The following is a 9,885-nucleotide window of genomic DNA, read 5'->3' as shown; positions in this document are numbered from 1 at the left end:
AGTCGTTGGACCTGCCTTTCCAAAAATTTTAAAAAGTTCTTCATTTAGTCAATACAAATAAAATGTTGTTTGAATTATTTAAATCGGACGCTCCGTTCTCTTAAACTGAGTTACCGTTTTCGGCACTTTTTGCCCCGTATCTTCGGAACGGCTAGACCTGCCTCCGCCAAAAACTAATCAGTACGTCTCCTTATCAATACGAATCGAATGTTTTTTGAATTATTCAAATTGCTTCATCCGTGTTCCCGAAATCGTCGACACATACATACACGCACACACATATACACACACACACAAACACACATACATCCATTTTTTCTAAGGTATGCCAAAATATTGAGATACCTCTGAAACGTAAAGATATATAAAAAATTTCATTTTCGTTTTTTTGCGATTTCTATAACTTACCCTACGGGAAGTTAAAATTATAGTGATTACCAGTGATTACATTAAAACAAACGATTTTTGGTGCTAAAATTTCGCTGAATAGTTTGCCGAATTTTCGATATTTGGTCAGGGAGGCAGGTGGAATATACTGTTCGTTGCAAGCCTAATATTTAAATTGAATATTTGAATTTATAACTATTTCATTTTAACTATATATTATCTGGAAATCCCCTTGAACAAACATGAGAAGTTCTGGCTTAGCCGTTTTTATTAGGATCAGTTTGAAAAATAAGATTATACTATATATATAAATTATCAAAAAAAATGAGCAAAAATATTCATTTTCGGTCTTTATACACTAAATTATAAGCAAAAAAACATTGACATCTTGTATAAGATACATGTTCTACAAAGCAAAAAATAATTGAGAATATTTTTTGAATTGAATATTTTTAAACAGTTTTATTGATAAAACAACAGTAAAATTCTAGCAAAAGAGCACAGTGAATTAAACAAACCAAATTTTTAAGAAATAAAGCGAAGTTTATACAACAAAAATAACTTTATTTAGACTTGGTTCCATTCAATTGCATAATTAAATATTTCTATATATATCCACATATCAAAACTCAGAGTACATTATATAACTATTCCAGACTTTTAGATTGAACATTTTCATTTACAACTTAAATATCAATTAACGTTATTCATAATATAATTATTTACATTTATAACATATATTAATAATATACACATTTCGCACACATTTTTTCATGCGCACACTTATAGCAGTTACATAAATTGGACTCAATTAACTCGGTGATATATTTGTTATATCATTAATTTATAGCTCGTGATAATGTTTTGTCCTTTAAATATGTATTTGGAAGTAGTAAGTATGATTTGAACAAATATTCATACGCTTTTTCAAGCTATCTCATTATAGTGAGCAACAAATAATATTAATTTAACTATTAGTATTTTAATGTCACAAGGACGATCAATACCATTTATAATTATAATTATAAAAAAAGCTCTCATTCGGCTCAAAAATCAAAGGTGTTATCATAAGGCTTTGTAAATCAATTCTGAATATTAGCACCACTTTTGTATTTTTTTATATGTCTGTTTTTGTTATATATATAAATAAAAATTTCATATTGATAACTAATAAACATGTGGCGGTACATTGTTTGCATAAATAATAAATATAGATTTACAAAGTTTGATTATTTACAATATTGTTATGTGAAGAGAAATTTTATTAGAAAAATGATTAAGCCACTCGAGTTTGGTATTGACCATACAAGCACTAAACAAATGCAATACTTTTTGCATAAACGCATTCAAGACTTTCTGCTAAATGCATCTTATCATAATACAATGATCAAAAAATCTCAAATATTAATGTATCAAAAATGTTATGTCCTATTAGAATTTCTCAAAGGCTATAGGGCTATACTCTCTCCTTGCCCTTGGTGAACAACTTTAGCATCGTTGGTGTCTATTCTTCGATATTTTTTTATTCGTTCCCACTCTCCATTTTCATAATTCATTTGGAAATGTGTCTCCACGAGCATGGCTTTGTAAGTATCGTCTTCTTGTAGTACATTTTCCAGAATTTCAGAGAGCTTGATTGTTACTATATTGCCTAAATCAGGACATGGATTATCTGAAAGAGAAAAGATGAGATAAATCAACAATTATCATTGACAAAATTTTGAATTAAAAATGATTAAATGCCCATTGAAACTGATGAAGTAGATGCAGGTGGCATTATTCTTCAGACAAGTTGCTTGAACTTCCGGCATGTGAAAGTAATCAATAAGAAATAATGAATGAATTTAAGTGATTTTAGAAACTATTGCAAATAATTGATGAACAAAATATTATACATTAAGTATGGTCCATTTTTACAACTTTAAACATATTTATAACAATTAAATAATACAAATAAAATAAATTATAACAAATACAATTTCAAAATACTTTTTGCACTTATTTACTAATTATAAAAGAAACGGTCCGCCAATTTTCGCCCCAAACTAATGAAGCAAGTCTTTATCAATTTGTTTTTAAAGGCCAAATTTTCTATGTTAAATTATTCAAAATGTCTTGAAACTATAAAGCAAAAAGTCTCCATGACGAAACCCATATAAATGTAAACAAAATTTGTACTTATTAAAATTTCTTGAAACATCTGATAATTTGAGATGCATATGTCAAATGACCATATTTGACCGCAAAATGACGATTATTTTCCGTAGGGTAAGTTATAGTAATCAAACGAAAATCGAAAATAATTTTTTTTATATTTTGGCATACATTAGAAACAATGTATGTATGTGTGTATCTATATAAGGATACAAATTTTCATCGACGATTTCGGGAACACGGATCAAGTGGCACATTTGAAATATGAAGATATGCAAATTTTCTCACTTTCGATTCTAAACTTTTATATCTTATACAAATATAAGAATTAATTATTTACCTCTAGATCCAGCCATAAAACCTAATATTAAAGCTTTCTCTGGTCTCGTAACTTTGTTGGCTTTGCTAAACATTTCTTGTGCCTCCAACATTTGTGGCTTCTGTAAGAAAAACGAATAGTTTTAGTTTCAAACTCCTGAAGAATGAATATTGAAAACAATCACAAAGAAATTCCAAAATATTCTTACAACAAATTATTTATGGCATATGAATGGAAATGCAGAACCAGAAACACTTAAAAAGACCGTCAAAAGATATTCTAGTTTTATCAAAGGTAAAAAGGGTATCTTTCTGTAGCCATTACTTAAAAATTGTCTTGAAAATGTTTCAGAGGATAGTGTGGATAAATTTAAGCCATTCTACATGCTCAAAAGAACCTTGATCAAAATTCCGTGAAAAACGTTCACAACAAAAGTAAGTTGTTGATCAGTTATCAAGCTAGATAAAAAATTATTACACTACAAAAATTACTATTATAAAATAAGGTTTTGTGGTAAAAGGATATCAGAATTAAAATTCAGTGATTACCAAATAGGGGTTTCGGATAAGAAAATGAAAATTTAGAGACGTATGTATTTTTAAATTACACATAAAAAAATAAAATAAAGAAAATTGGTCTCAAAATTACAAAATAACGTTTTGATTGGACAACAGAATTAATATTTTTTTTAAATTTAACAATTTAAACTTTTTCATAAAAACAAAAAAATCTAAACTAAAATTAAGTCAAAAACATTCATTGACTGAACGCGGAATGAATAACTGCTCGATTACTAAAATGAAAATCAAGGGCTGTATTTGTTTTTAATACCGAATTATAAAAAAATAAAAGATATTGGTCCAAAAAATTATTTTTTTTAGCGGTGTCCAACCCTTACTGCTCTGGGAGTTTGAAAAATTTCATAAAAATTGTTCAAACCGATTTAGATGAACAATTAAACATCATTACCGTAAGAGATAATCCTTTCCTCTGCGCAGGCTGAGCTTGCTGGTTTGGTAATTTAACAACTCTCGGCATATTCGTAGGGGTCAATCCTGGCGGGTTTGAATTATTTTGCAAGCTAGATATACCAGGAACATTCGTGCTATTATTCAAACCTGCAAAAAACAAAAATTACTTTAGATTAACGTTTTCAAAGAAGTACTGATTTTTTAACGTTACAAGCCGAAATAGAGTAATAGTTTTGATCGTAACTATCATAAAAAAAATAGAAAATAAAACTACATGTAGTTTGAAAATTATGAGTTAAGGGGGTCTTCCTATGTGACAGCCTGTTTTTTAGGGATATTTTAGAAAATTTTTTCTACGACCAGTAAATAGTTAGAGCTTCAAGTTTTTTATCATTTATTAATACATATTTGGACAGTATAAATATAAAATTTCAGCTAAAAAAATTTAGTCCAACTAGAGTTACAGCGCTCTAAACACCCCCTCCCCCTCAAAAAAAAGAGCTCCCACTGTCTCCACGATTCCGGCTGATCGGCTTATCTGACCAAAAAAAATAAAAGGCGTTTTAATTTGTAGGCTTAAAAGCACATAATGAATTACAATCAAATGAATATAAAAAAAATTGGATGTTTTATAGACATTTGAAGTAAAAGTTGCAAATTAGGCGTTTTTTTTTTGTTTTTTTGCTATAAAAAATCGAAGTTTTGAAATTTTTGATTGATAATAGTTCATTCCATGCGTTTAAATATATTGAGTGTGCCCTGTAAATTTCAAGTAATTCGGTCCAGCCGTTTCTGAGATACAATGGAGACAAGTTTGAAAAACACAGTTTTGAGAAAAACGCGTTTAAAGATAAAATGATCGTTGTACTATATACTATATGTATACTTTTTAAATGGCTGTAACTCAAAAACTATTTGAGATATCGATTTGAAATTTTAATATGTTATTTTTAAAGGTATAATCTACCGAAATATGAAATAAAAAAAAATTCAATTTTTTCAACTCATCACATAGGAAGACCCCCTTAAGAGCAACCTAGAACTTTGGTTCCACAACCATAAATAACATTTCTAGAAGTTATCTATTTAGTAACTCACCTGTTTGTAAATTGGAAACAAGTTGATGGCCTTTCTGCACCCCAAGCAGCACATTCTTCTGCAAAACTCCTGAATTAGCCAATATAACGGTCTGCGTCTTGCCTTTTGCCAACGGTGATGCCACAATTACTTTATGACGCATTTCATTTACAGGTGTGCTCGGACTGGCAGAATCCTCTGATAGATTCGGTGGCCGAATGGAACTGGGTGTGAGAATTATAGTCTGTTGGGTCTGTCCCATATTTGAATGAGCCAAAGGACTTTCGCCAGTGAAAGGCGTTCTGTTTGGCGTTCCATTTGGATTGTAACTGGAAGGTGTGGACGTGTCGGTTGTGGTAGATGTTGAGCTGCCTGTAGATGATGTGCCGGATGTGGAAGATGTCGTGTTCGAACTTGATGAAGAAGGCGTAGTAGCTGGAAATAAATTTTATAACAATTTTCTATATGTCATTATACATAAAAAACTTAGATATAAGGCCTGATATTATTAGTGCTCAAAATTTTCTTCACTAATAAAAATATTTATTGCAATAGTTTACTGCAACAGACTAAAAAATACTCTGTGTAAATGGCATTTTGGCAAAGTGAATAAAAATTTACCGATTTGTTAAATGTACGACTTAATAAGAATTAAAATTTAGCAACTTTTAAAATCGTGACAATAAAATTTGTTAACCGTTTGTTTTGAAAATAACGTGTTCGCTTTTACAAAAGACTAATCTATTATTTTCGCTTTCACTAAAAACTAAATGCTATATCCAATTGCCAATTGATATCTTTCAAACAAACTTATATCTGTAACCATATTAAAAAAATTAATTATATATATATATATATATATATATATATATAAAATATATAAATGTTTAATTGTAGAACAAAAAATAACCACAAAAGATTTTATAATTTGTTATAAGTGTAGATTCTTTGCGCTTGATTTGAAGAAAATATAAAACGCGTGTAACGGTAATTAACATAAATACAAAAATTAAAAAAGAATTAAACCATGAAGGCACCAGAATTTGAATACAATTGAATCATTAGAGTTACTCACATAATCCCAATTCAATCAAATTATTGTTTGCAAAGTCGTTTGTGAAATATTGATACTTAATTTTGACAATAAATTATGTGTTTTAGAGGTCATAAGTTTTTCAATAGATTCAGATTTAATTTTATCATATGTAGTAGCACAGATTTTAAATGTTATCAGAAATTAAATTTTAAAATAAAGTAATATGAAATAGATAAATATTTATATATATAGGCTATGTATAAATGTATAAAGCAATCCATAATCTCTTATACCAGGCACCCCTGTCTGATTGAGATATGGAAATGTATATATTGCTAAATAAATAAATAAATAATCAAAAAAAAAACGAAAAATAAAAGAATAAGCCACTCAAGATGAAATTTTCTTTGAAACAATTGTGTAAAACCAGGCCCGTAAATCACATGTAACTTTTAATTATGCAAGTAATGACAATTTCACAACAATAACACAATAGCAATCTTTATAATAGTGGACTGATTTGTTTCAACACGATATTGATATGTAGTACTAGTATTGATTTGTCATATAAAGTCAACGACTTGACATTAAGCTCTCCGTTTAGATAAATTAAATAAAAACGCAATCAAATGACCCAAGTTATTGATTAATGTTTTATATGCTTTAGTTATGCAAAAGTATTTATCTTTTATTTTTGAAAATATATTTCAACCTTAAGTCTTCCTAACTAAATAATTTTTAAATATCTTTGTAATTGTTTTTTACAAATCCGATCATTACCAAAAACTAATCAGCACAATTTCCAACTGATATCTTTCATACGGTTTTGAAATTTTTGAAATAAGTTTGGGATTTTTTGCAAAAAGGTTGATAAAATCTGCTAACTGAAAAGAAAAAATTCAGCCGATCATCGCGCAAAACTACTCGAAGTAACCCTTTGATGCAGTCACTTTGAATAAATTGCACTGCACTTGCAATATTGATGAAAAGTGTAATTTTGCATACATAGAAATGACTTGAAACGCCGAGAAACACAAATTAGAAAATCAAAATTTCAGGCAAAAGCATGCTTCTCTGGGAAGTTGATAAATATATTACAGTATGCACAAAAATAAACTATTATTAAAGTTTATAAGATCAGCCAAAACTATCATTTCATAATAAAAGTTTATACGCTTTTAAAAAAAATCAGATATCTGAAACACAGCTGTCAAGGTATTTGTGAAACATACCGACTATGATTGTACATAGATTTTTTGAGCCATTTCTTCCCAGTTGCCAAATATATCATTCCATTTCTGTCATTCATGTCAAAGTTTTGAATAACTATTTTACTAATTTCATAAATATTGGTACAACTACTCACGTTCTTTTACTGTCATTCCTGGTGTAGTTGCTGGTTGCGTAAAAACAACAGTACTTGTCAAGCCAGCTGCATAGTCGGGGGTACTATCGGCAACACTCGCTGCAGCCTGTGCAGCAGCTGCCAATTCTGATGCTTTCTTTTGTTCTTCTAATTCTAAAAATATATTGCAATTTATTAAAAATATTAAAAATTAGTAAGAAAAGCATTTTTCGGATTCGCGTCGATGCTTAATTGGTACCGAATTACATTGGGCGCTGTTAGACTTTCGAAATGGCGATTTCGTTCTAAATTTGTTTGAAACTTGTTAAGATTGAAAGAGATTGGCATAAAGAAATTGCAAGTATCGCACAACTAAGATTCTCTAATGAAAAACTATAATTGTAACTTGAATTGCAATTTGCCAATAAATATTATCCAAGTACTCAAAGCAATTTGTTTCATTGACAATTTTTTTTTTTAAAAAAAAGCATTCTAGTAGTCGAAGAACTTTTAAGATGGTGTTTCAGACTATAGCCATAAATTTCAATTGCTATAAGAAAGAAAAGCTGTTCAGCAAACACTGCACAATTTTTTTGTAAAAGAAAGCTGACTTATAACAACAGCTACCAGTAATTAATTAAATTTATAATTAAGTTTTTATGAATCAATTCAATGGTTTATATCATTTTAATTAAATAATTAATCATTTTTGTTTTTCAAATGTTCACTGTGACCAATTTTTTTTTTTAAAAACTAGTACATTCACAACCTTGAAATTGACCTTTACATGCTTTGTTAAAAAAAATCTTAATTCAGTTTCCGTCGCATTTTCTATTAATTTTCATTCTTACTTATTTACTTTTCTATCAATGACTAATTACCTTGCATACGTTTCCTCTTCTTAGCAGCAGCGTAACCTAAAGGCTGTTCTGTAATATCTAACAATTTGATACCACCATCCTTCCTTCCAGCATTTCTAACCTACAATTTTAAATATAAATAATGAGATCGTTTTCTCAATATTATTTTCAAATTTATTTTAGCTTATTGTCAAATTTATAAATGTTTTGTTTACCATTGGGGGTCTTGAAGCAGACGGACTGTTGGTTGGGGGTGATCTGAAACCACCGGTAGGCACACGGCTCGGAATTCCTTTTAATGGAGCTATAAAAGAAAAGAACTTTATTACAAATTTCTTTTATAGATTTTTTATCTATTAACCGCTTCGGTACAGCGTCTACTGTTTACGAAACGTCCATAAGCGGTAAGTGAGGATCGGCTGTGCAGGGCCATCCGGGGCCGTCAAATAAACTTGCCGCTCGTACCAAAGTCTTTAAACTAACATTGTGGTAAATAATAAGTTTATCTTAACAACAAAATAAACTAGCTGTAAGTGGAATTCTGTCTTAAGGCAATTAGGGCATCGTGCCTTAAGGCAAATTGCTGGAACTTCCCGTACCAAAAATTATTATCTTTTAAAAACGATACATTTTTGAAAAAATTTTACTTCGAAAAAATAAGATTTTTGAGAAACTATAAATTGGACAAAAAATAACTTTTTTTTGAAAAAAAAAAAATTAAAAAAAAAAAATTATTTTTTAAAAATTTTTTTAAAAAAAAAATGTTTTCTATATTTTGACATATTTTGGAAGATCTGAACTTTTTTTCAAAGCAATCGTACTGCTTTAAATGCATAGAGACAAAATATAAAGCGCGTAAGCGCCGCGTCGCTGTCTAACGGGTAAACATTGGTACGGAACCCATAGCAATGTAAAAAAATTTTTACTTATTGTTAAAATCTCTATAAATTATCTGATAATTTGATGTGCATATGTCTAATGATCATTTTTGACCGCCAAATGGCATTTTTTTTACTTTTTTCGTTATATCTCCGAAACCGCTAAACCTGCCCTTATAAAAATTTGATCAAATCTTCATCTTGTCAATACAAGTAAAAGTTCTATTAAAAACTGATGTACCGTTTTTGGCACTTTTTGCCCCATATCTTTAACGGCTAGACCTACTAATACTAATACGGATCGAATGTTTTTGAAATTATTCAAATTGCTTCATTCGTGTTCCTGAAATCGTCGACAAAAATTTGTATCCGCACACACATACATACTACGCACACACACACACACACACACATACATCCATTTTTCCTAAGGTAAGCCAAAATATTCAGAAACCTCTGAAACGTAAAGATATATAAAAATTTTCATTTTCGATTTTTTTGCAATTACTATAACTTACCCTACGGGAAGTTAATAAGTAGTTTATAAATTATTAACATGTACTAATAATAATTATAAAAAATATATGCCATAAAGTATAGTGCTATAATTTTACTTGTATCAGTCATTTTCCTGGGCATTCCTCGACTTCTAACAGGTACTGTGGGAGCAGAAACTTTTTTAACAGAACTTGCGGCATCTGCTGATTTTTGTAATAGTTCTGCACGTAATGCAGCACTTTTTGGTTTACGTTTCAATGTAAAATGTTTGATAGGCGGTTGTTGTTGACCAACCTGAGAAGAATACAGATTTTATATATATATATATATATATATATATATATATATATATATATACCC

The 9,885-nt window shown here is 29.3% G+C and overlaps 1 protein-coding gene across 1 annotated transcript in view; it reads right to left on the bottom strand.

Moving 5' to 3' along the window:
* Positions 1–1,835: 1,835 nt before the first annotated feature.
* Positions 1,836–9,885, bottom strand: part of LOC113388016 (negative elongation factor A-like) — a 9,384-nt gene continuing 1,334 nt past the window's right edge. Inside the window, exons 2-9 of the mRNA XM_026625426.1 lie at positions 9,642–9,819; positions 8,365–8,453; positions 8,171–8,270; positions 7,311–7,463; positions 4,930–5,343; positions 3,830–3,978; positions 2,882–2,981; positions 1,836–2,059 (exon numbers count right to left, since the gene is read on the bottom strand). Of these exons, the coding sequence (XP_026481211.1) occupies positions 1,836–2,059; positions 2,882–2,981; positions 3,830–3,978; positions 4,930–5,343; positions 7,311–7,463; positions 8,171–8,270; positions 8,365–8,453; positions 9,642–9,819 (1,407 nt within the window). The remainder of the gene's footprint in view (positions 2,060–2,881; positions 2,982–3,829; positions 3,979–4,929; positions 5,344–7,310; positions 7,464–8,170; positions 8,271–8,364; positions 8,454–9,641; positions 9,820–9,885) is intronic.

The sequence above is a fragment of the Ctenocephalides felis genome, unplaced genomic scaffold (assembly GCF_003426905.1).
Source record: "Ctenocephalides felis isolate EL2017-DRISC unplaced genomic scaffold, ASM342690v1 CF-g0.4_SCAFFOLD_00845, whole genome shotgun sequence".
NCBI classification, from domain to species: domain Eukaryota; kingdom Metazoa; phylum Arthropoda; class Insecta; order Siphonaptera; family Pulicidae; genus Ctenocephalides; species Ctenocephalides felis.
Note: the sequence above shows the minus strand (reverse complement) of the source record. Positions and strands in the feature narration are given on the sequence as shown.